Source organism: Corythoichthys intestinalis, chromosome 15 (genome assembly GCF_030265065.1).
Source record: "Corythoichthys intestinalis isolate RoL2023-P3 chromosome 15, ASM3026506v1, whole genome shotgun sequence".
NCBI lineage: Eukaryota > Metazoa > Chordata > Actinopteri > Syngnathiformes > Syngnathidae > Corythoichthys > Corythoichthys intestinalis.
Window position 1 is genome coordinate 41,747,454 of NC_080409.1, and position 27,057 is coordinate 41,774,510.

Below are 27,057 nucleotides of genomic sequence, written 5' to 3' on the forward strand. Positions count from 1 at the left end.
TACACTGCTGCTCAGCCAATGAGCCTCTCCACCGTCATTGTTGATTACACATTCATGTCCCCTTATTTGTTGCTGTGGTCACATAAATAAGCTCAACTGTAATTGTAGTTCTATAAATAACACTGTCATTGAAAAATGTGTGTGTGTTTATGAGCGTGACCTTCTTACCTCCAGCTGGGTAAATATCTTCTTAATGTGGCGGTAACAGCCCTCCGCGATGTCCATGTCCTCCTCATAGGAGCGGCCCTTGAACACGGGCTGGGGGGCATTGGAGAAGTACTTGTGGAAAGGGAAAAGCGCTGCCACGGCCTCAACCTCCACTGTCCCACCCTCTTTTGGCTTGACTTTGCTGAGATATTCTTCCCACCTGGAGATCACCTGCAGTACAGGGCATGCTGATGTTATTGACCATCAAATATAATTAAGGCCTCTAATATTGAAACTTAGATAGGCTTCCTGATTTTTGAACAACGAACGAGTTTGACAAGCTTATATTTAAGAGGTTTGACAAAATAAGAAATGCACTAAAGCTTGCGGACTGAACATTCTTTAGACAGAAGGGGAATCAGTGAAAATAATTGTGATGTTTAGTTCTTCCTGAATTCTTGAAATTGTACTTTTTTTGGCCTATAAATAGAAATATATCCTTTACTTGGCGAATTGTTGATTGTCGGCTGGATCTGAGAGCGCACACACAGGAACCTACACGTCACTTCCCACTCTAAATGCTATATCAAACACTTGCCTTGACCTTCTTTTTTTTGGAAGACAAATGAGAGCAGATCGGCGTACTCATGGGGAGTTACTCCAGCTGTGAACCTAATAAAGCGGCTTCAACCACCCAGTAGGATATCACAGTGTATAAATACTCTCGGTAAAAAGCAATTTTGACGACTTTGGCAATTTGGCTTGAAGGAACAGCAGGTTTTCCTCCCAGTGCTTTATAAGCCTGGCGGGCCACCTGTTTCACGTTAAAGCTTAGCTTGAAACCAGTGTTGTTTTCGTCCACGATGATAACGAAAATATTTCAGCAACGAACAATTTTTTCGTGACGATGATGTCACGATGACGAGCTAAAAACGTGCCTTGGGAGACTAAAACATAACGAGATGGATGCCAGTTGTCGTCTGACGAGACGAGATGAAAATTTGCCATAGTGTCCGTCCTATGTTCACAATGTGTGATATTTTCTTATTGTATTTGTATTTAGCATGAATCGTTGCAGCGTTGGTCCTTTGTTCTGCGGCCCCCGCCCCACACACACGCTTACTCACCGGCCTGTGAGTAAGCATGTGTCCACTCCAGGCTCCTTTTGTGAGACATGTGTTAGGTGCTGCTTGGTAGGTTTTGTTTTCTTATCTTTGCTAGCTATGCCATGTTGCTTTAGCCTTTAAAGTCATCATCATAGTGCAGAGTCATCATCACACACTAAATGCAACTTGTAGCGTTAGCATAGCGTTCGCATTAGCATTTAGCGTGGTGAGTGTTGTCTTAAACTCTTGGAAAACTTTTTACATACAGTTTGTGGTGTCCGGGTGAGTTTAATTAATTGAAAATAATGTACTGTTTTCTGCTGAGTGTGTATTATCATCACAAAGATGGTGATATCCTGGGATACTCTATTATTGTGCTCGTCAGTCAATGTTCAATCAAAATTGTTGGTAACCTTTTATTTATTGATTTAATCATGGTCTAAAATTTCTTAAGTTTACAGACGAAAACATTTCGAGTAATTGTCGACTAAAACTAGACGAAGACATTTTGAAATGACTAAAATATGACTAAGACTACCGTAATTTCCCAAATATAAAGCGCACCCGTGTATAATGCGCACCCCAAATTTACTTGTAAAATCTAGGGAAAATTATTGTACCCGTTTATAACGCGCACCCTAATTTTAGCACCAATAAATAGAAGAATACAAGAAAACAGAGCTCGTGTACAGATACAGAAATGTCACTTCACTGACTGGTGAAACACAGCACAAACATAGCACATTGGTAGTTCAAAATATTACCATAAATTGACAATATTTACGGTAATAATATGATTTGACAACTTCTCCAACTTACCAGAATCTAGGAGAAAACAAAACAGATGTGACTTTTCTTTTAAAGGCTGCTGTATAACTTGCTCGTTTCATCATGATGAATAAATGTTTCTTCCATGGATTGAGACAGTAAAATGAAAGTGAGAACGTTTAAGTCGGAAATCCGTGAGAGCTCATCGCTGTCAACACGACAGTAACAATAGGAACTATTGTTATTTGGGTTTGAGTTTCCCGACGGACAGATATAGTTGACGGACACACACAGGAAGTGTGTTGTTTCGTTTGTTATGGTCCGAGTTGCGGAGCTGCAATAAACGTTGACTCAAATGAGCTCAAGAAACTAAATTCTGTGCTTTATGAAGAGTGAAAAAAGCAGAATTTAACACAGACGAAATCATTCGGCCGATCAGAGTGAAGTATTACCAAAACAAAATGGTGACGTCACGTACCGTAATGGTCGGCAACGGGTCGCCACATATGTTTCTTCAACACAACGTGACCGTGTCAATTTAAAAAAATCGGTTTATATGTATATGTAATATATATATTTCTGTCTCCATCTATGTACCAGTTTATAATGCTCACCATGATTTTACAAGTTGATTTTGGGAAAAAAAAGTGCGCGTTATATACGGGAAATTACGGAAAAAAGTAATTTTGTCCAAAAGACTAAGACAAAGATGAAAATTGAAAGGGCAGCCAAAAACAACAATGCTTGAAACCTTGAAATCATCGAACTATACGCATTGTCAAATTGACAAAACTGTTCGACTGCAGTAATTCTATCAGATACAGTGAAGAAAATAGAGTAGATGTAGTAAATTTATATCAGCCGAGGGCTTTCAAATCATTTCAAAGCTGCCAACCTGTGTAACTGCAGTGCTAATATTGTACGTAAGAGTCAGACCATTCCCATTTATTTCATCATCATGCTTAACCACTGTCAAAACAAAACAAAAAAACCTTAGATGCAACATTTATGTCAAGTGTCTTGATAAGAACAAGATAAAACCTGAAGCGCTACCTTTCCAAAAAAACAATTCCTAAGGACAGCTATTTTAGAGCTTGTCTCATGCAAGAAATAGTGCTTAAATAAACAGCGTAGAGGTGAAGGAATCGTTCCTACGACCCAAGAGTCCGGTGATAATTAGGTGTCAGGAATAAACAGTGGAGGCTGACACCGTCCCTATCTCTCTGCATGGGTTATTTGCAGACTCATGCAAGCAATAACACAGCATATAACATGTGGCAGTAAGGTGACAACAGTGTCATTACGCACAAGATTGTGCAGAACTATTCAGCTTGATGGAAACCAAGAGCACCCAAGCCCACAACCCAAAGACGATGAAGAGAAACAGTAGGGATGAAGCAGTTACGTGCAGCAGCTGTTCCCAAAGCTTGAGAAACAAAATAACTGCTTACCTGGTAGAGATAGAAGTGTCCAGCTGTCTCACAGGTGTAGGACACATCACCAGGGACATCCAAGCTCTCCTGAAACCTTCCGACCTCTTTCAGTAGCTCCAGTCGTCGGGCCAGGACGTAGTTCACCCGGCCATACCTAAATGGGTAGAAAGGGAGTGGTTAATCAAGGCTCATAGTTTAGTCAAGGTATTTTGAGTAATTCTATGTTTCAAATGTATGCTTTACAGATAAGAATTTTATCTAATATAAATTAAAGCAGCCCTTTGCAACTTTTCAGTTTGGTCGCTTTTAGCGACGCCAGTGGACAAAAGCAGTAGTGTTTTGCCTTAACGAAAACTGCATTTCCCTTGAGGACCAACGCACACCCGAACAGTGCCTTAAAATCATCGATGAATCAAAAATCCAATCTCCCAGTCGCCTGCAGATGGATTACACAACATTTCTGTTTCCAGCGGCTGTGTGAAGAACGAATAGTAATAAGGTAATGAATCTAGAGCAGGGCGGTAAACCGAAAATTTACTGTTACCGAAATTCTTCACAATGACCGACGTAATTTTCACCATGTCGGTAAATTCGGTAATTCAATAAAACAAGAAAATATAATCTTTTCATCCCGCTTTGACTCAGTGTTGTCCGGCTATGTTCATTCCCATTTAAGAAAGCAGTCAGTGTGCTTACGTATGGAGTCATGTGGTAATCAGGAAGCCAAAGAAACAGAAGGTAGGCTAACGCTAGCGGCTAACGCTACAAGCAAACGTGATGGCGTGTGGCTTAAGGGAGGTTCGCCAAACTCTAACCCGACATTAAGTAGACTCTTGGCGGCATCCAGACGGGCTTTCATCAACTGTCCTCCCATATTCTCACGATTTCCGGAGAGGGTGCTTTCAGTGCTTTCTACTGGTAGCCAGGCCACAGGCTGGGCGTCACGCCAGTGAGTGAAAGCCGGGCCAATGTTTATTCTGTATATCCTGGTAGCCTCTTTTTTCCTCCTTTGACAAAACTTTTTGTCTGTTGTTGCTCTGCCATCTTTGCAGCATTCGTGCGAAACCGTCTGAATCGACTTCCGTCTCCCTCAAGATATAAAAGAGGTGTCATTCAACTAGTTGTCAGTCGACATATTATCACAAATGTTATGAAAATATTTTATAAAGGTTGAAAAGTTACCTAGTGTTGCTTTAGATATTATATTTATTTAATATTAATACATTAAATAAATAACAATACATTTTAAAATTATTGTTGAAAATCTAGGAATTTTAAGGAGGAGAAATGATGACTTGATAATTCAAGTGTAATTATTTTTATATTACATGCACATATTTTTTTCTAAAAGGATTCAGTCCAATTTAGAAAACGAGAATACGTATCCTCAAACAGTTGTTGCATTTCTGCAAATCACTTAAAAGGTGAATTTGACATCTTAAATGAATAAAATGCAAATCAATATATTTCTGGCTTAATGAAATTTGTTGGTTTCATCTGTTATGTTAAATTGTCAAAATAAAACAACCTTTGCTTGATATTCTTCATTTTTTTAGGTAGTACTGTATAGATTAGAATAAGCAACATTTACTTTTTGGAATTGATGTTACAGCACTGACTGGTGTCTAGTTTCTGTCCTTGAGAGTGAGTCTGTGCTCGGCTTGATGCAGCTGATTAGTGTTAACGCAACGCAATCAGAGAGCGGCATTAAGTACGCACAGACAGGAAGTGGAAAGGTTTCTAGGGGTTACACTATTTTTAGAAGGTGTGCAAAGATCCTCAGTCAGCAAATGACTCAAAAGACAATGGCCCAGCTCCGCCTTTTTTGGCCAGAGTCTATTTAAACAAAAAAGTGACCTTGATGCCCAGAAGAACTAACCTGTGATGCAGCTGCCCTCACATACAGGTTACTACTCGTAACCTGAGGCTAGAGGCACTACAACTAAACTCAATAGCTGCCATTTACAACAATAGACAATAAATTAATTTTAACTGGGAAGGTAGGCAGTGAATGCTAACGCTTCAGTGGCATTGACAAAGACAGACAGGGAGGAGAGGATGACAGTTCCAAGTTCAAGTGGATTGGACGTCTATCGCTGTCAACAGAGGGCAACAAGTTAATTTGGACTGTTAGGCAGCGACAAAGAAATATATTTCGACATTGACATCTATTTGTCAGGCGTTTGTTTTCTTACATCACATACAGTGGGGCAAATAAGTATTTAGTCAACCACTAGTTGTGCAAGTTCTCCCACTTCAAAATATTAGAGAGGCCTGTAATTGTCGACATGGGTGAACCTCAACCATGAAAGACGGAATGTGGGGGGGAAAAAAACAGAAAATCACAGTTTGATTTTTAAAGAATTTATTTGCAAATCATGGTGTAAAATAAGTATTTGGTCAATACCAAAAGTTCATCTCAATACTTTGTTACGTACCCTTTGTTGGCAATAACGGAGGCCAAAATTTTTCTGTAACTCTTCACAAGCTTTTTACACACTGTTGCTGGTATTTTGGCCAATTCCTCCATGCAGATTTTCTCTTGAGCAGTGATGTTTTGGGGCTGTCGTTGGGCAACACGGACTTTCAACTCTCTCCACAGATGTTCTATGGGGTTGAGATCTGGAGACTTGGCTAGGCCACTCCAGGACCTTGAAATTCCTCTTACGAAGCCACTCCTTTGTTGCTCTGGCTGTGTCATTGGGATCATTGTCATGCTGAAAGACCCAGCCACGTCTCACCTTCAATGCCCTTGCTGATGGAAGGAGATTTTCACCCAAAATCTCTCAATACTTGGCCCCATTCATTCTTTCTTTCCTTCCTTTACACAGATCAGTTTGTCCTGGCCCCTTTGCAGAAAAACAGCCCCAAAGCATGATGTTTCCACCCCCATGCTTCACAGTGGGTATGGTGTTCCTCGGATGCAATTCAGTATTCTTTCTCCTCCAAACACAAGAACCTGTGTTTCTATCAAAAAGTTCTAGTTTGGTTTCATCTGACCATAACACATTCTCCCAGTCCTCTTCTGGATCATCCAAATGCTCTCTAGCGAACCACAGACGGGCCTGGACATGTACTTTCTTCAGCAGGGGGACACGTCTGGCAGTGCAGGATTTGAGTCCCTGGCGGTGCATTGTGTTACTGATAGTAGCCTTTGTTACTGTGGTCCCAGCTCTCTGTAGGTCCCCCCGTGTGGTTCTGGGATTTTTGCTCACCGTTCCTGTTATCATTTTCACGGGGTGAGATCTTGCATTGAGCCCCAGCTCGAGGGAGATTATCAGTGGTCTTGTATGTCTTCCATTTTCTAATAATTGCTCCCACAGTTGATTTCTTTACACTAAGCGTTTTACCTATTGCAGATTCAGTCTTCCCAGCCTGGTGCAGGTCTATAATTTTGTCTCTGCTGTCCTTCGACAGCTCTTTGGTCTTGGCCATCGTGGAGTTTGGAGTGTGACTGACTGAGATTGTGGACAAGTGTCTTTTATACCGATAATGAGTTAAAACAGGTGCCATTAGTACAGGTAACGAGTGGAGCCTCGTTAGACCTCGTTAGAAGAAGTTAGACTTCTTTGACAGCCAGAAATCTTGCTTGTTTGTAGGTGACCAAATACTTATTTTCCACTCTAATTTTGAAATAAATTCTTTAAAAATCAAACAATGTGATTTTCTGTTTTTTTCCACATTCTGTCTCTCATGGTTGAGGTTTAGTTGTTGATAATTACAGCCCTCTCTAATCTTTTCAAGTAGGAGAACTTGCACAAATGGTGGTTGACTAAATACTTATTTGCCCCACTGTATTTGGTGTTAATTGGTGCTGCGGTGCTCGGTTAGGGAACGAGCTGTGAGGTGTACATTTTTAGGAAATCTTCACAGACAGACGGGGAACGCATTCAATGATACTAGCAAGATCGCTTTTCTTTTCATGTTTCCATCGCCGCCCTTTTATTTCCTACATAATTTACAAGCAAATTGCCAGTGTACTGTTCATGAACAGCGTGCATAGACTAAACGAGGCACGGCGGCACATGCATAACACCCCTCCCACCTTTCTCCCACTGTAATTTGCTCTGCGCTACAGATGGATAAGGTAATTAACAAGGTCATCTTGTCACAAACTTGAGTAACCGTATAAAAACATTGAATTCATAGTCAATGCTACTCGCCTATTTAGTTGGAGAAACTTGAAGGATAGTGGGTGATATTAGCCGAGGCATGTGGCACTGCATTTTCCCCTCCCAGAATTTAAAACCCAAATTCCAAACTAACATATCTGTGGCAAAAATTATCACGCAATTTCCAGCCCCCTTTCAGAGCTCGGTTGAACTGACTGGCTAAGGCAAGTTACGCTCAACCTATCAGTCACTACAATTGGATGTGCCAAACGAGAACTATTTTTTTTTTTACATGTCGTAGTTATAGAGCAGATACTTGTTAAAAGCCGACCTATCAGCAAGTGGGATACTTCACCATTATTCGATAAATCAAACAATAGATGCAAACGAGCAATACGGACAAATGCAAAGAGAATACTTTTTCCTTCTTGATGCCGCACGTGAAGCTATCAGGTTAAAAAATATTGCCTCTGGTAACATAAAATCTTTGATATAGCCACAAAGCCATCACGGCGGACTCTTTGCTGTACTTCTGTAAACACTAAGACACTTGACGTGTTACAGTGCGCAAGCATGTGACATTACAGACGCATTCTCTTACCATGAAGAGTCGCATACATTGCATGTTTGCAATATGACTTGATAAGTAAAGAAATCTGAATGAACAAAAGGCCAAATTGAGCATCACGCACTATGGTATGAACGTAGCATTACTCTCTTTCCAAGGATCCTGACGAGCTCACAGTAGTGTTGTATCGGTCGCGAACGATTCGTTCTTTTTGAACGAATTGTTTGGGTGAACGAGACCGAACTAATCACCATCTGCACTGATTCGTTCTATGAAGTTGGTGGCGCTTGTTCGCTGCGTGGGAGGGCGTTGAGCAAGCGGCAGCGTCTTCTGACATCGCACACGACCAATCAGACGCCAGCCTCATCGCGGGCAGGGGAGGGAGCGGAAACAGAATCATGGCGTATGTCACTCATTTCCACGTGTGGCCAATAAGCAGCCAGCGTGCAGGCAGGGGGGAAAGACTGAGTTTTGTCACTTCCCGTTCAGTGATTCGGTCCTCCGGTTCCTGACCTAGCTTGCTGCTAACTTGACTTTCCAGTAATGACTATGCGGTGAACGAGTCATAAAATGAAAGGAAACGACTTTGTCACATATTTGTTAACGTGGAGCCTATCAAATGCTGCTCAAAAAGACAAAAACACCACACAAATCTAGCGAGCATGGTTTAGTGTTCTACTTTTCTCAACAGACTCGGGACTGTGCCTATGACGATATACTATCAAATTTACAGTAATTTAAAACACACGTAGCTACGAGGCAAGCAAAACCTGAGCTGCGGTCGCGTGACGGCAGTGAAGCGGGCAGAGAACTGTCACTATATGGAGGCTTCATGGCAGCGATATGTACCTCATATGTGCACAGAAAAAAAATAATATTTAGTATGATCACCATAATACTGATTTGCAATGAAACTGTATATACATGTCAATTTTTTCCGAGTGTTTTTTTTTTTTTTCGTGTCAGAGGGTGTCTGTTGGTTTGACAAATTATGTCAATCCGTCCATCATGTGCTACTCAAGCGCCCCAAAAACAAAGCGCGCGGACACGGGAGATGTCGCAATATGTCTACATTTTTCTTAACAGACTAATAAGAGTAGAAAGGCGAAATCATAAAGCAAACAATTATTTCTCGTCAGCATTTGACGATCTGAGATGCGGGGACGACAGGGGAGCTGACCGGATTATTTTATTTATTAATACCAGTGCAAAAATTCAAAACGATCATCTTAATAATAAAAAACAAAAATACAACAGAGCGAGAGGTTAATATGATGTGTTGGCCGTTCCATAATTAGAAATTAAACTTTCGATTTATTTTTATTTTCGTGACAGCAAGCATGCCGCGTTGGCTGTTAGCAGCAGCATTGTATATGTGAGCAAGATCATGCTAAAGAAAGTCCGTGCGCCCCCGACCCCAAACCCCGACTTCCCCCTCAAAAGGAAAATGTTTAACCGTGTCCTAATTCGAAATGCAAGCACGAGCCATGACTTTGAGCCCATAGAACTAGGACAGACGACGCGGAAGTCCTCCCTCGCTTTTGCAGCAGCGGGAGGGAGACGAGGCTGTCTCTGAGAGCAGAATGATATCGCCTGTCACTCATTTCTGAAACTACGACGAGTGGTCAATGTGCAAGAGAGGGAGGGACCAAGCAATGTCACTTCCCGTTCAGTTATACTGCGAAGCGGTCTTTGGTGATTCGTTCGGCAACGTCACTTCCCGTTCACTAACCGAACGATTCATTTGGGTGGGGAGGGAGATGAGGGGGGCGAACGATTCGTTGAACGATTCGTTTGAACGAATCGTTTTACTGAACGAACCGGAATGGATTCGTTTACTCAAGTGAACGACAGATCCCGTCACTAGCTCACAGTAGTCATGGTGATGCAAACCTGTTAATGAGCCAACTCTACACCTCCGATCAAAGTAGTGTGCCAATCAAGAATATTTTTTTACCATGACGATAAAGACCAAAGAAAGGGTTTGGTTACTTGTTTGAGCCTTTGAATAAGTACAAGTTAAAGCAGGGATACTGGCTACAACTGATAAAGCAACACTTTATCACCAAGACACTGTATTAGACTTGACAATTACTGTAATTTTCGGACAATAAACCGCTACTTTTTTTCCTTCATTTTGAATCCTGCGGCTTATAATCCAGTGCGGCTTATTTATTGATTTATTTGGGTTAATAGGTAACATTTTATTTGACAGCGGCGTCATAAGACTGTCATAATTATTACATTGCACTATCATGGGCATGACTGAATGCTTATGACAGATTAGCTTTATGGCAAATTATGTCACTAAATCCATTTATGTCCAGCTCAGATCTTTTACATCCATTCAAAAGTGAAATAATTTGCCGGATAACACTAAATGACATCTGTTATAAGCATTTATTAATGCTCATGACAAAGTCATGTCATAATTATGACTGTCTAATGACAGTCTTATGGCGCCACTGTCAAATAAAGTGCTACCAAATACCATAACTTGCAATTAATGAAACAACTGGAACAGTAACTGAAGAAATAATTACCAAAGAACATGAATTTTGATTATCTGTAGTGCTGCAATGCATGCTAAGAGGCATGTTGGACAACAAAAGTGTTGACAGCAGGTGGTAGCAGAGGTTGACTCCCTCCCCCAAAGAGAGCAGTGATGGCCAAATGAAGGTTCTTAAAAAAATTAAGCTTTGCAGACAATTGGTTGTTTTGATTCAAATCAAGTCTTACCGGTTAATATCTTTTGGTGTGAATATCCCATAATTTTGGTGTAAATATCCCGAAATACAGTGAGGACATCCCGAGATACTTACTTAAATTCCTGTATGTGGCACATGCAAACCGACATGTCCAAGTTATTTAACCCATGGTTACACTGACTAACACTAATTGTGAAGTAGGGTCTGGCACCCCCACGGCCCTAGTGAGAATAAGTGGCATGGAAGATGAATGAATTTTTAATATGTGGCGTTTTATGATGCTGTAACTAGGGATGTCCCCGATCCAATCACATGATCGGGAAATCGGGCCGAGCGGGCCCTTTTTCAGAGGATCGGAATCGGGTCGAAAAGATCGAGTTTTTAATTAAAAAATAATAATAAATAAGAGCTAAAAGGTAACAAAATAATCCAGAAATACAAATGCACTGCAGAAGTTCTACGAGGCGCTAAGAAAGCATCCACATTCTCACACCACTAACCTGATCAACCATTAAAAGCTGTATCACAAAGATTTGTGGAACGAATACGAGGCTGCCGCTAGCGCGAAGGCTAAAGCTAATGTAAACAAACATAAACTAATCTAGGCTAAACTTGCTAATGACTTGTGATGGTCGGAGACGCTTTTGACGGCTCGGTCTCGGGCAGCGTAGCCGCCACTCATCTCGGGTTCAACTCATTAAGCACCACGGCCAGACTGAGGCCTGGTGTGGGGGCTCATTTTGCGGGCGGACGGACTGAAGAGCACAGGAGGGAGGAGTTGCCAGGCTCGGTTGGACGAAAGACGTCTTGACCAAAGTGACCCGAGAGCCAAAGCCCCGGATGGAAAAAATAATGCAGTTTATACATTTTATATGACCACCATTCTTCATGAAAACATGCCGATCACATCAGTTTCACCACAGACATTTGGACAAATGATGTCAGTCAAGTAAGCATGCGTATCATGACGGCACAGCGGTTAGATGATAATTTCAACATGCACCAAACTACACTCACAAGAAGTCAGTCCGTCAGTAGTGCATTCAGTACGTTGCAAATTTATTAATGTCTTAATCAGAATTTTTTTCCTGAAATCTAGTCAAATAATTTTTCCATCTTGTTTTGACTGTTCAAGACTAGTTAACAGATGAATGCGCCAGATTATTCCACTTACTTCAAGTAAATATTACTATTTGTTCTTATTAAGCCCATGAATCTAAAAAATTGGTCACTTTTCACCTAAATCCAGAAAAAATTATTTCAAACTAGGCCTGCAAGCAGGACTGAACGGGCCCTCGCAATCTAGCGCAACTCGGACTGTGTGCAGGTCAGGGTGGTGGCAGATCCTCCTCTCTAATCATCTCATTAGAACCTAACAAGCTCGAAAGTCGCCTCTTTACATTCACACACCTAACAGATAAAAAAAAACCTAGTGGAGAGAGTACTACAAAAAAGGAGGTACTACTGAGCTGTGCAGCCAAGCCCTTATTCAAAACCAAAATTAATATTCTAACTGGGCCAATTCGACCAAGTGTGCCAAATATTGTGGCTCTATAAGCTGCCTGAGTCTCTGAAAAAAAGTATTTCCTTTAAATGGCGAATAAAGGGTCGTCACGGCAACAGACAGAGACACGTGGACATGGGCCGTAAATAAGTATTTTAATAGGTCTTGAAACTACAATGACCAACCTGAAAAGAACTGGACATGTATTGGAAAAACGAGTGACTTTCTATTGCCACTAGTTGGCGCTGTAGGGTTGATGCAAATGACCCCTACAAGGCCCTTCAGGGTATGACTCTCAACAAGCACGGGAAGTTTGGCGCAGATATGTTGTATATCTGCCGAGTTATGACTGTTCAAAGTTTTTGGAGAGAAAAATTGTTGACAGTCATTTTCACTTTCCTGTTTGGACCCCTCCGCTTCAACGAAACTTCAATATTTTTTATCAGGCACCTGAAGACAGGTCTTAAGGCTTCCCTTATGCAGCTTTGAGGTAGATTGATTTTTTCCCTTTAGAGGAGGAGTGTGTCCCGTAAAAAAAGGGCATTTCCTGTTCCCACTAGGAGGCGCCAAGCACAAATGGTAAATTTTCAATCCAGTCCTGCTCAGGCTGGTATACCTCACACACATGCCAGATTTAAAATAGATTGAACGTTGTATGAGGGAGTTATCAGTCATTTTCCGAATTCGGTGTTTTGGCGAAAAAATGGCCGACTTTGGCACCCCGCCCAGGTCAGGCCCGTGAATGAAAACACACCATTTTGATAACTTAAGATTTCATATGCCTCATGAACAGTCTCGCCAATTTTGAGAATGATCAAACTAATTCCCTAGGTGCCAAGGTGTAAAATGTGCACACTGTAAATCGATAAAAATTTCACATTCAATCCAAAATACCCGATTTCCTGTTGGGTTTGGAATACGCATGCAAGAGACTTTTTGGAGCAGTTTTGTACAAGGTATCGACTCTCCGAATTTCATCCTTCTACGTTGAAAAAACCTAAATAGAGAGGCCTTTTTGAAAATTTCAAGGGGGCGCCACTGAGCCATTTTTTTACATGTTTTTGTAACGTTGCAAGATTATTGAACGTTATCCAAAGCCACATGTATGTCCAAATTTTTGTGAGTTTTCGTGCATGTTCAAGCCTCCAAATGTAAACTCCTACTGTGAACCGATAAAAATTTCACATTCGATCCAAAATACCCGATTTCCTGTTGGATTTGGAATACGGGTGCAAGAGACTTTTTGGAGCAGTTTTGCACAAGGTATCGACTCCCCAAATTTCATCACTCTATGTTAAAAAAACCTAATAGGAAACGCCTTTTTGAAAAATTCAAGGGGGCGCCACTGAGGCATTTTGTTACATTTTTTCGTAACATTGCAAGATTATCGAACGTTATCCAAAGCCGCATGTATGTGCAAATTTTTACGAGTTTTTGTGCATATTCAAGCCTCCAAATGTAAACTCCTACTGTGAACCCATGAAAATTTCACATTCGATCCAAAATACCCGATTTCCTGTTGGATTTGGAATACGGGTGCAAGAGACTTTTTGGAGCAGTTTTGCATAAGGTATGTACTCCCCAAATTTCCTTGCTCTATGTTGAAAAAACCCAATAGGAAAGGCCTTTTTTAAAACTTCTTTCTGTCGCCACTAGTTGGCACTGTAGAGTTGATGCAAATGACCCCTACAAGAACCTTCAGGGTATGACTCTCAACAAACACGGGAAGTTTGGCGCAGATATGTTGTATATCTGCCGAGTTATGACTGTTCAAAGTTTTTTGCGTGACAAATTGTTGACGTTCATTTTCACTTTCCTGTTTGGACCCCTCCGCCTCAACGAAACCTCAATATTTTTCATCAGGCACCTGAACACAGGTCTTAAGGCTCCCCTGATGCAGGTTTGAGGTCAACAGATTTTTTTCCCTTGGAGGAGGAACCTGTCTCGTAAAAAAAGGCATTTCCTGTTCTCACTAGGGGGCGCTAGACCTAATGGGTAATATTTCAATGCACTCGTGTTAAGGGTGGGATACCACACATACATGCCAAATATGAAAAAGATTGAACGTTGTGTCAAGGAACTATTAGTCATTTACTGAATTTGTCATTTTGCCGAAAAAATGGTCGACTTTGGCACCACGCCCAGGTCAGACCCGTGAATGAAAACGCACCATTTTCAAAACTTAAGATTTCATATGTCTCCTGAACAGTCTCACCAATTTTGAAGATGATCCAACTAACTCCCTCTGCGAAAAGGTCTCAAATGTGCACCCTGTGAATCGATAAAAATTTCATATTTGATCCAAAATAACCAATTTCCTGTTGGGTTTGGAATATGCGTGTAAATGCTTTTTTGGAGCGGTTTTGGACAAGGTATAGACCCCCCAAATTTCATTGCTCTACGCTGACATACCCTAATGTTATAGGCCAATTTTAAAATTTCAAGGGGGCGCCACTGAGCCATTTTGTTATATTTTTTTGCAACGTTGCAAAATTATCGAAATTTACAATTTTCCGGACGTATGTGCAAATTTTGGTGACTTTTCGTGCATGTTCAGGCCTCCAAATTGGCCGTTTTCATTTGCCCTGAAAAAAAAAAAAAAAAAAAAAAAAAAAAAATAATCCTTTGCAAAACAATAGGGCCTTCGCACGCTTAGTGCTCGGGCCCTAATAATGTTTTGAACCATATCTATTCTTGATTAAAGAACATTTCTGCCAAACACGTTTTTTAGGATTAAATATAATTTATTGCTTAAAATAAGGCTGTTAAGCTTATTTTCAACTAGCAATTTTCCTTTTTTAAGAAATCTAAGTGAGTGAAATTTACTTGAAGCGCTGGCAGATAATTTCACTTATTTCAAATAAATTTACACGGTAAACTGACTAGTTTTAAGGAGGTGTGTTTTTGCTGTGTAGTAATGTTATATTTGTTAGGAATGGCTTATTTTTAAATGCATTTTTGTGCAACTTAGGTATTTACTCTGTAAGTAATTGTTGCCTAAAGTTTACCATTACAAAATGTCATCTAATCTGTCATCAGTCACATTTGATGAAAAGAGCAATAAATTCTATTTTTGAAGTTATGTTTGCTCTAGTGTATACTTTAAAATTTTACATATATCTTTTAATAGAATTATCAGCTTGACATTATCGGTTATCGGCTTGAATGATGAGAAAATTATCGGTTAGCGGTATCCCTTCAAAAAGTATTATCGTGCATCACTAATATACACAGTAAGGAAATAGGGTTAAAAAAAAAAAGAAAAGAAAAAAGAAAAGAAAAGAAAGGAAAAAGACTTTCTTCAGTATCGGATTGGGACTTGGTATTGGCAGATTCCCAAAATCAGGTGACTTGGACTCAGGTACAAAAATTTGCGATTGGGACAACCCTAGTTGCAACTATTTTTCAGTATTGAAATTAGATTGAAATATGATTCATTTTGTTCCTTGGCTTGAAAAAAATGTTTTGAAAGCGACCTCTTTCACTTATTAGAAACTGAAACCATATCTCTTCAATGATGCCAGTAGATTGGACAGTACTACTTAAACTATGTTCTAACACGCTAACAACTACTCCTACACGACGGGCTTGAGAACAATAGAAGTACTTCTATTGATGTAATATTTTAATGCTTTTAAAGCCTGACATGTACTCAGTCATTCCTTTATATTTCCATGATTACACCATCAAGCCCACTTACTCATTGTGTCAGTGTCGTAGAATACTTGGTGAATATTTAATCAGAAGGGGCCTTAATGTATTCTAGAGTTTTTAATGCCAAAGTTACAGCTGTATTAGAGGTCTCCTAGCGCACTTTAAGAGGAGGAAGGGCTGACTCACTTTTATTTCCATTTCAAAACCACAAGAGTGAGATTTTTACATTTGAGTTAATTAAGCAGGCCAAACTTTGATACAATGTAGAAAAGATAAAATCATTCTCCATGTACAGTATTGCACCACACAGCTACACATTGACATAAGATTCTAAAGACAATTGTAAGAAGCACTGGGTGTGTCTGAAAGCGACAAATTGTACAGCAGAAGCTGTCCTCAAATTCTAATATAATGGGGGAGGTGTGTCTCATGTCAGATGCTAAGGTTTGTCCCTGAGAGTCATCTTAGCCACTTAACAGGGCTTTTACATACCAATAAATCTGTAAACAAATTGGATCAAAATATTTGAATATATAATTATGACAGCTTTATCACCACTCACTCTAGATTTGAATTTACATTAAACGGATGTGCCGCAGATATTAAATGCATCAAGTAGTGCTGCAACGTAAAACTATTCAGAGTAAACAGAAACACCACAGTAGCATGCATATTTTTACATGAATGTAAAGATATTGGCGGCACGGTGGCTGAGTGGTTAGCACGTCTGCCTCACAGTACTAAGATCAAGGGTTCAATCCCGGGCTTCGGCCTTCCTGTGTGGAGTTTGCATGTTCTCCCCGTGCCTGCGTGGGTTTCCTCCGGGAACTCCGGTTTCCTCCCACATCCCAAAAACATGCTTGGTAGGCTGATTGAACACTCTGAATTGTCCGTAGGTATGAGTGTGTGCGTGAATGGTTGTATGTCTCCTTGTGCCCTGCAATTGGCTGGCAACCAGTTCAGGGTGTCCCCTGCCTACTGCCCCGAGTTAGCTGGGATAGGCTCCAGCACCTCCGCGACCCTCGTGAGGACAAGCGGCATGGAAAATGAATGAAAATGAATGAATGAATGAATGTAAAGATATCTAATTACAGTGGTACCTCTACATACAAAGTTAATTCGTTCCAGCACCTTGTTTGTAAGTCGAAATGGTCGTATGTCGAGCAGGATTTTCCCATCAGAGTACATTATAATTCCATTAATCCGTTCCACAGCCCGAAAACCTACAATAAATCTTAAATAATACTGGCGGTACTATTGCAAATAGCAAATAGCAATTACACAGAGCAAAACAAATAAATTAACCCTAACCCTAAATTTTTTCCTGTTCTATTTTGAAATGTTCACCAGAAGTATGTTTGCGAAACCGCTAACCGTAAGCTTTACACTCCGCAAAAAAAGCTCATTTTGTCATTGCATGTGGTGTCAGTATTTTTTTTTTCTTTTTCTTTTTTTTCATTTGCAAATGCTGTTAACCAGTGATTTTTCAAGTTTGAAGAGTCACCTTTTAACCGCAAGTTTGCGTTTTGGAGAAGGCTGCCAATATTTTATAACAGGCTAAAGTAGGTTTTCTTTTTTTCCCCATTAGCCTCAATGTAGCAATGCTAACCTTTACAGTGTTTAATATAGATGTGTTTTCTTATTTTGTATGTCTGAACTTTAATTCTACAGCGTGTTGATGACCAATAAACATCTGTTAAAGGAACTGTTGTCTCATATGCCATCAGCACGCAAGCACAAATGTATGCACGCACATGCGCTACGATAAAATGCAGCCTTGAAAATTAAGCCGCCCTCATTTTTATTTACCGTGCAATAAATGGACTCATTGCATATCGCGACAGGCTTAGCAACTTCAATAAAACATGTTGTTAGGTAGATAGACTTACAATCTGCCAGCTTGTAATTGTCTCCTGTCGTCTTCCAAAATTACAACTGGGTGACAGCGCTTTAGGTGTTCATTCACGGCCGATGTGCAGCCAAGCTTGGCATTGAGACAGAGACACAACAGTGTACCCTCCTTTGTTTCGTTGAAATAAGTCAGTGTTTTGGCCACTTTGGTTTGCTTTTTGGCCTTTGTGAAGCTTTCTCAGCTTGCGTACCAAGCATCTGACATAAAAATTTTAAAAAATGCTTCTTCTCTACATGGCAACGATTGCTGAGGTTCTGCATCAGCTTTCTCGGGATTTAATAACAGGCATGTATGACTTAGCGGAACACGTTCACGCAGGGAATTCGGACCCTGAGCACGTGGCTTACAAAACACAGCGGTTTATGGCGAGAGAGAGCTCATGGAAGGAGTACTAGCTTGACTCCAGAGCCATGTACCAAGACTCGTTCAACTAAAACGCCGCCTAGTTCAAGCCCGCCCACAGAGTCTGATGAGGCATTGACAGATAAAATTATTTCATGCGGCCATATGGGGAAAAGGAGTGCAAGAATGAGATGAATAAAAATTCAGATAAATAAATGTTGAAAGAAATAAATAAATAATGAAATAAATAAATAAAAATGTAAATAAATATATATTGGAATAAATGAATAAATGTTGAAGTAAACAAAAATGGAAATAAAAATTCAAAGAAATAAACATTGAAATAAATAAATAAATATTGGGATAAATAAATGTTGAAATAAATAAAAATGGAAATAAAAATAGAAATAAATAAAAATTGAAATAAATACAAATTGGAATAAATAAGTACAAATTGAAAAATATAAATAAAAATGGAAATAAATGAATTTAAATTGAATTACATGAATAAATATTGAAATAAATAAATAAATGTTGAAATAGGAGCATTTTAATGACACTTTTAATTATTTGTTTAATCGTGTATTTATTTAATTGTTGCACACCTGGCCCTCCATAGTCTGTGTTCTGTGTGGATTACCAGATTCTGTTTGTGTAAGTGGTGATAGAAATAATTGGCAAGTGAATGAAATAGTATGATTGTTCAATAGCAATGGTGATATCTAGAGGCTGTTTGATTGTACTACTGTGGCTATTGGAATTCCATTATGGTAGACTGCGGGTCAGCACAAAATAATTTGTTTTCAGTTACTGGCGATAATGACGATTGATAGGTATAACAGTGATAGTAAGTTCGTTTTGGCGATATACAGTATATATTACATATATATAAATATATATATATATATATATATACATACATATATTTATCATACAGCACTACGCGTGATAGGCCAGATTAAAAAACAGAGCAGCGTGTATTTGGCCCTCACACCGTAGTTTACGTATCTGTCATTTCTCAGAGTGCTTGGAGGTCCGGGGTAATGACGAGAGTGCTAATTACTAGGTGAACTGGGAGAGATCTCTTACAATGAATGAGAAGACTGGCAAGCTGAGGATGTCTCACGGAGAAACACATATGAGAGTATCAGGTGGCTCTGTCTGTTTTGGCTAAGACTCATTTAGCATGTGGGCAGCTGGGTAAGTGGATGTGTGTGTTGGCTTTGATTAAGTTATAAGATAGTTCTCGAAGGTTTGTTTGCTTAGACGGCATCTCCCGCCCGTATCGGTGGCGTGTCATCGCCGCCTCATCTGTCCTCACCTGCTGAAGTCCTTCTCGGTCTCCAGTTCCTCTTCTCCGTGGCCAAGACGCAGGAGGTGGCGCTCGTCAATGTCCAGCGCCATGATTTTTTCAAACAGCTGGTTAAGAGCCTGGTAGTAAAGAAAATGGCGGAGAAATATATTTATATATGATCCAGCCCATATACCGTATTTTTCTGACTATGAGTCACACCTGAGTATAAGTCGCACCAGGCATAAAATGTTTAACGAAGAGGAAAAAAACATATAAATCGCACCGGAATATAAGTCGCATTTTTGGGGGAAATTTACTTGATAAAATACAACACATAGAACAGATATGTCATCTTGAAAGCCAATTTAAAACAAAAATACAAGACAGAACAACATGCTGAATAAGTGTACAGTATCATAATGTTACATGATGCATGAACAACGAAATACAAACATATGTTAACATAGCTATTGAGCGTTATTCAGATAACTATAGCATTAAGAACATGCTAACAAGTTTACCAAACCATCAGTGTCACTTCAAAACACCAAAATAACATGTGAAATGATACAATAATGTGGTAATAATTTCATACATAAGTCACTTCAGGGTATAAGTCGCACCCCCAGTCAAACTATGAAAAAAACTGCGACTTATAGTCAGAAAAATACGGAAATCACAAAACTTTATATCGGAGGTCATGTATAGTGGGGCAAATAAGTATTTAGTCAACCACTAATTGTGCAAGTTCTCCCACTTGAAAATATTAGCGAGGCCTGTAATTGTCAACGTGGGTAAACCTAAACCATGAGAGACAGAATGTGGGGAAAAAAATCACATTATCTGATTTATAAAGAATATATTTGCAAATCATGGTGGAAAATAAGTATTTGGTCTATACCAAAAGTTCATCTCAAAACTTTGTTATGTACCCTTTGTTGGCAATAACCAAGCATTTTCTGTAACTCTTCACAAGCTTTTCACACACTGGTGCTAGTATTTTGGCCCATTCCTCCATGCACATCTCCTCTAGAGCTGTGATGTTTTCGAGCTGTCGTTGGGCAACACGGACTTTCAACTCCCTCCTCACCCCGTGGCATCAAAATGATAACAAGAACGGGGAGCAAAAGTCCCAGAACCACACGGGGGGACCTGGTGAATGACCTACAGAGCTGGGACCACAGTAACAAAGGCTACTGTCAGTAACACAATGCGCCGCCAGGGACTCAAATCCTGCACTGCCAGACGTATCCCCCTGCTGAAGAAAGTTCACGTCCAGGCCCGTCTGCGGTTCGCTAGAGAGCCTTTGGATGATCCAGAAGAGGACTGGGAGAATGTGTTATGGTCAGATGAAACCAAAATAGAACTTCTTGGTAGAAAAACAGGAACTCGTGTTTGGAGGAGAAAGAATACTCAATTGCATCCGAAGAACACCATACCCACTGTGAAGCATGGGGGTGGAAACATCATGCTTTGGGGCTGTTTTTCTGCAAAGGGACCAGGACAACTGATTTGTGTAAAGGAAAGAATGAATGGGGCCATGTATCGAGAGATTTTGAGTGAAAATCTCCTTCCATCAGCAAGGGCATTGAAGATGAGACGTGGCTGGGTCTTTCAGCATGACAATGTTCCTAAACACACTGCCAGGGCAACAAAGGAGTGGCTTCGTAAGAAGCATTTCAAGGTCCTGGAGTGGCCTAGCCAGTCTCCAGGTCTCAACCTCATAGAAAATCTGTGGAGGGAGTTGAAAGTCCGTGTTGCCCAACGACAGCCCCAAAACATCACTGCTCTAGAGGAGATCTGCATGGAGGAATGGGCCAAAATACCAGCAACAGTGTGTTAAAAGCTTGTGAAGAGTTACAGAGAATGTTTGGTTATTGCCAACAAAGGGTACATAACAAAGTATTGAGATGAACTTTTGGTATTGACCAAATACTTATTTTCCACCATGATTTGCAATTATTTAAAAATCAAACAATGTGATTTTCTGTTTTTTTTCCCACATTCTGTCTCTCATGGTTTAGGTTTAACCATGTTGAGCATTACAGGCCTCTCTAATATTTTCAAGTGGGAGAACTTGCACAATTAGTGGTTGATTAAATACTTATTTGTCCCACAGTACATGGTAATGGGCTAACCTGGTTAGAGTGTGTGACTATGAGGGTCCTCTGATCAGGAAAGTTGTGGTAGATGTTTGATATGATCTGGACGGCAACGTCGGTCTTGCCAGTACCCGGCGGTCCGACAACCTGCAGATGAAGAATGTGAGGAAGAAAAACAGAATTAACCTGCTACCGATAGCAATAGGCGCCCAATACATTTTAACTGCCCCAAGAATTTGCACTGTATATGTCTGAAACTAAAGGAAGTATCAGTATCCTTGGGGCCTCTCATCAGCATAAAATAAGGCTTTTTTTTCATCAGGGGGGTGGTTGCAAAAAAAAAAATCTCATCTAAGCATCTCAGGTGAGTCATTTCCTCTGGAAAATAATGAGTGCAATTTAGCATTCCTGAATAAATCAGCGCGTAATCACCTGGCATGACAGCTGAGGAGGGGTGGACTGGATGGTGGCAAATGTGTGTCTACTGTTACCTTTAACGACTGCTGCAACATCCGTAAAAGAAGGGTAATTTCGGGCTGTTTCGTGATTTAGGATAAACCACAAGACATGGACAAGTGTGAAGTAGCAAATGACCAAAGTAACAAGATTAGCAGGCTGGAATGGTGTGGCTAAAAGTAAGTTGAGTGGAACATATACAATTATAGATGTGCAAATGTGGTAGAATGCCCACTTCAAAGCTTGGGTTTTAAAATGCTCTCCTTCCCACGACACAATGATGTTTGACGGTATGTGGTTTTTCACACACTTGCTATTCCAATTGCTATTTAAACGAGTCAATATCAACAACTTACCATGGTGAGCCCTGGCTGCATGCCTGCTCGGATGGCTTCAATCTGAGTAGGCGTGAAGTGAATCGTGTTCCTGGAATGATGTTATTAAGGCAGGTAATCAGTCAGACAGTATAAAGTGATTTGAAGTTAAAATTGGACAAGGACATTCAGAAAGAGCTAGGTGAGAATGGACAGAGGTGGGTAGAGTAGCCAAAAATTGTACTCAAGTAAGAGTAGCGTTACTTTGAAATAATATTACTCAAGTAAAAACGAAAGTAGTCATCCAAAAAATGTACTCAAGTACAAGTAAAAGAGTATTTGGAGAAAAGAATACTCAGGTAATGAGAAACATTTTGAGCAACTACTTATAATGTTTTGATTTTTTTTTTTTTTAACGATAGTATTTTTTTAAATCTATATGAATAGTTATTATTATAGTTTGAAGAAGAAGAAGACTATAACCTACTACACAACCACATTAAGCCAAGAAATACCAAAAAATATATTTAAATTCCATCGAGAGGAAAAACAAAAAAACACAAATGAAGTTTCATTCGTCCAACGAGCATGAGTGCCCTTTAATGGAGAAAACGTATTTCCTATTATGAAACTGAAAAGATCATACGTATATCCAGTTTTCTGTGGTCAAGTGGTGCCAAATAAAAACTGGGAAAGATGTTACAATCCACGCTTCAGAGTCATGTTGACAACAGCGCTCTATGTAAAATACTTCATTTTTTTACGGTGCTTTAAAGATGCCATGTGATTGAACAGGCCGGCGTGGTCATAGAATACCAATCTTAAATGAGTGATTGGTATAATGGAGTCATGTGATTATTGTTGCGACGTCTAATTGATGAAACTGGTAGTGCCACAGTTGGCGTGTCTAGCACACACAAAAAAGTAATATCTAATATGTAGAACGAAGAGGAAAAATGTAATGACTAGTGTAGCCCAAAGTAGAAGAGTAAGAGTAGTGTTTCTTCTTCTTAAATCTACTCTATATCCATTTTCTGAAACCGATATCGATAGCTTCCTGCTCCTCAAGGCCGATACCGATACGATAATCGATAATACCGATAATATTTTTGTGCTCAGGCCTCTCTTGTAAAAGAGATATTAATCTCAATGAGACGGCCTGATAAAATAAAGATTAAATAAAATAAAAATAACTATAGCGTATTTTTCGGACTATAAGACGCAGTTTTTTTCATAGTTTGGCTGGGGGTGCGACTTATACTCAGGAGCGACTTATGTGTGAAATTATTATTAATACATTATGATATCATTTCACATGTTATTTTTGGTGTTTTGGAGTGACACTGATGGTTTGGTAAACTTGTTAGCATGTTCTTTATGCTATAGTTATCTGAATAACTTAATAGCTATGGCCACGTTCGCGTTCTGCCTTTGGCAATGTGTGTTCAATTGTATATTGACTTTTTTATATTGAAATGCATGCTTTTAGTTTGTGCGTTTTCACGTCCACGTGGGGGCGCACTCGCACTTGTTTACGTGAAGAAGAGCGCTCACACGCCAGAAGAAGACCGACATCTACGTAGATCTGAGTGAGTGGGCGAGTTAGCAAGAGAGGATCACGGCTGCGAACCTACGTTCATTGTTTATGCTTGTAAAATATCTCTACAGAGGCAACGCCTGTGTGTATCATCTTTTCTGTTGTTGTTGTGTGTTTTCCACTGGCGATCGGACACTTAGAGCAGGTTGTGTGGTTGTTTGAACGATGCGCTAATGCTAGCGAACGCATGCTGACCGTTCGTGTTATGTCATTGCTGTAAAAGCACCTAATTATCATTTATTTACGTCGATGCGAACCTGTTTGGTATCGAGGACGAAATTGATTCAGCAAATTATACGGACGTCCAGCATCATCATTTGGGAGTTTAGCCCGCTGACTAGCCAGCACCGAGCCGTAGCACCCTGGTGAGGACGGTATAATCGCATTTCGTTGTTCATGCACTGTACACTTTAACTTATTTAGCATGTTGTTCTCTATTGTATTTTTATATTAAATTGCCTTTCAAGATGACATGTCTGTTCTATGTGTTGGATTTTATCAAGTAAATTTCCCCCAAAAATGCGACTTATACTCCGGTGCGACTTGTGTATGTTTTCTGTTTTTTCTTCGTTTGGCATTTTACGGCTGATGCGGCTTACACTCAGGTGCGACTTGTAGTCCGAAAAATACGGTATATATAATTCTTAAATGTATTCACCTTCATGTTTTTTAACACCTGTAGGTCAAAAATACTAGTGGTGGATTCAGCTTAGATTTGCTTTTGACCTTACCAGAATATTCATGGGAACGAACATTATTATAATGAACCAAACAAAGAACAGTTTTGACTTGAAATAAAGCGCAGTGTTTCCCACTAATGGACGTTTGGGCCCGCCACAGTCTCGTTTGCCCCCCCCCCCCCCGAAAAAAAAAAAAAATACTAATCAGATGCGTCAGTCAGCCGATTACACAGCTGTAGCCCACTCCACTCTACTACCCGCGCCAGCGAGAGCAGCATTTTAGAGTAGTATTTTATTTATTTATTTATTTATTTAAGAGACGCAAGGGGAACGAGTAGGAAGAATGGGAGAACGAGCAAGATAGCGAGAGATAGCGGTCGCATGTCGTAGCAGCCCGCTGTTATTTTGTTATTGTTTTTCTTTATTATTGTTACCACAATCGAGTGGGTAAGCAAATACAGACTTCTCTCCTTCTTCCCCATATCCGGGGCATTACAATAGTTTCGATCGGACTTTTCGGCGAAAGTGAGCGGTGGACAGCCGTCTTGGACGGAAAGCAAACTTTGATTGAACTTGCGCGGAGAGGCGGGGCCCAAAATAAAGCCTTGCTCTATTTTCAGAGCGTTGGTCACAGTAAAGTATTTATTAGTTCAAGCAGAGTAAAATGATACATATTCACAGTACAAGAACGTCGTTTCCGTGTCCATCGATTGGTAAGAAAAGGCTGTTTGTACGAGTGACGTGTGGGCGCTCCCGTCGGGGGGACATTTCGCGTGGAGTGGCTATTTTTCGGCACAACACCGACGCGCCAACTTCAGACAATTATGGCTGACGAAAGTTGGATAAATGCGCCCCCCCACAATTTCGCGAGCTCTGGGACACTCGAAAAATGACTCTCTTACCTCTCCTTGCTAAGTTAATGGTACCTCGATGTGCGTTTGTGTGGAAATTTAGTTCACGAACAACGGGGAAAAAACTATTCAACTTCTCACCGAATCAAGAAAAACTCTTTACACGGCCATTAGAATTCCCCCTGTCCTGTAAATGGGTCAGTTGACAGAAGGACTGTTATTGTTGTGGTATGTAGTACTTATGAGGGTCAAATAAAAAGAAAAAAGGAGGGCTACGACGGCGGTCTGAAACCCGCGGCTCTTGGGCCGCATGCGGCTCTTTAGTGCTGCTTCGGAGCTTTTTTTTTTTTTTTTTTTTTTTTTAAATGGAAAAAGATGGGGGAGGGAAATATATTTTTTGTTTTAATAGGATTTCTAGGAGGACTAACATGATACAAACATTCTTTCAATTCATTAATATTGTAATGAAGTTAAACTTGTGGTGTCATCGTACAACAGAGTAGTCACGTGGTGCGCTATAGGATCCACTGCAGGGAAAATAAACATTTAATCATGAAGGCTAATTATGTATTTCTAGCCAACTTAGTCATTTTTATAGTAGGCTAATATAGCTAGTATTTATAATTATAAGGCTTGTACAAGGCTTTTAATTTTTTGCTGCTCCAGACATACTGTATCAGGTTTTTTTTTTTTTTTTTTTTTGGGGGGGGGGGGGGGTCAAATATGGCTCTTGCCAACCCTGAGTCACTACGAGATGTAAGTCGTACTATTGCTACGAGAAAAAAAGTCGCATTATTACATAGGGTAACGTAGCTGTACTCAGCAACGCATTTTACATACATGTACCGTAGCTGAGAGCTATAACATTAGCCTAGCTAATGAAATATTTCAAATATATCGTTGTTATGGTTCTTCTTGGGGGAAAAAAATAATGAAAAAAAAAAAAAAATTTGCCGTGGCATGACATGGTGTGGCTGTCCGACTCCGATGCAGCCCACCACCACAGTTTAAAAAAATCCTATGGTCAGAGACCCTCCCACCACAGTCTCCTAAAATCCTGTGGGAAACACTGAAAGCGCTTATTTTTCAAAATAAATATAATTTGAGTCAATCACAATCAATCAGTCAATATCATTGGCAATGTGTTCCCCTGAACAATGAGCACTCAACTAAAACAAACATAAACCTAACCTATTGTATTGTGCTTTATCAGCAGATAAAGCATTTGGCTTTATCAGCAGATAAAGCATTTGGTGCAACAGGAGAGGAGACTTTTGTGGTCTTGCTCCATGAAACAACTTTCTTAACCTGGCAATTATAGGCTAGCACGCCTATCAATAACCAAAAGGCCTCTCAAGAACTTGTAAACATAACACTGTAAAATGCAAACATTTGCTAATTGCCATAGGAAGGTTTAGCACTCAGTGATGGAAAAAATATGATCTCTAGAACAGTAACAAAACTTTGCATAGTGGCAAAACAGGCGTGGGAACAAAAGCACACATCCCA

At 40.0% G+C, this 27,057-nt stretch overlaps 1 protein-coding gene across 2 annotated transcripts in view; it reads right to left on the reverse strand.

Annotated features, from left to right (window-relative positions):
- The window catches only part of aqr (aquarius intron-binding spliceosomal factor), a 145,165-nt gene that overhangs the window by 59,808 nt on the left and 58,300 nt on the right, over window positions 1-27,057 (reverse strand). For both annotated transcript variants that reach the window (XM_057859735.1, XM_057859734.1), the window contains exons 23-27: window positions 22,463-22,532; window positions 21,687-21,797; window positions 19,576-19,685; window positions 3,473-3,608; window positions 169-378 (exon numbers count right to left, since the gene is read on the reverse strand). In XM_057859735.1, coding sequence (XP_057715718.1) covers window positions 169-378; window positions 3,473-3,608; window positions 19,576-19,685; window positions 21,687-21,797; window positions 22,463-22,532 — 637 coding nt within the window. The remainder of the gene's footprint in view (window positions 1-168; window positions 379-3,472; window positions 3,609-19,575; window positions 19,686-21,686; window positions 21,798-22,462; window positions 22,533-27,057) is intronic.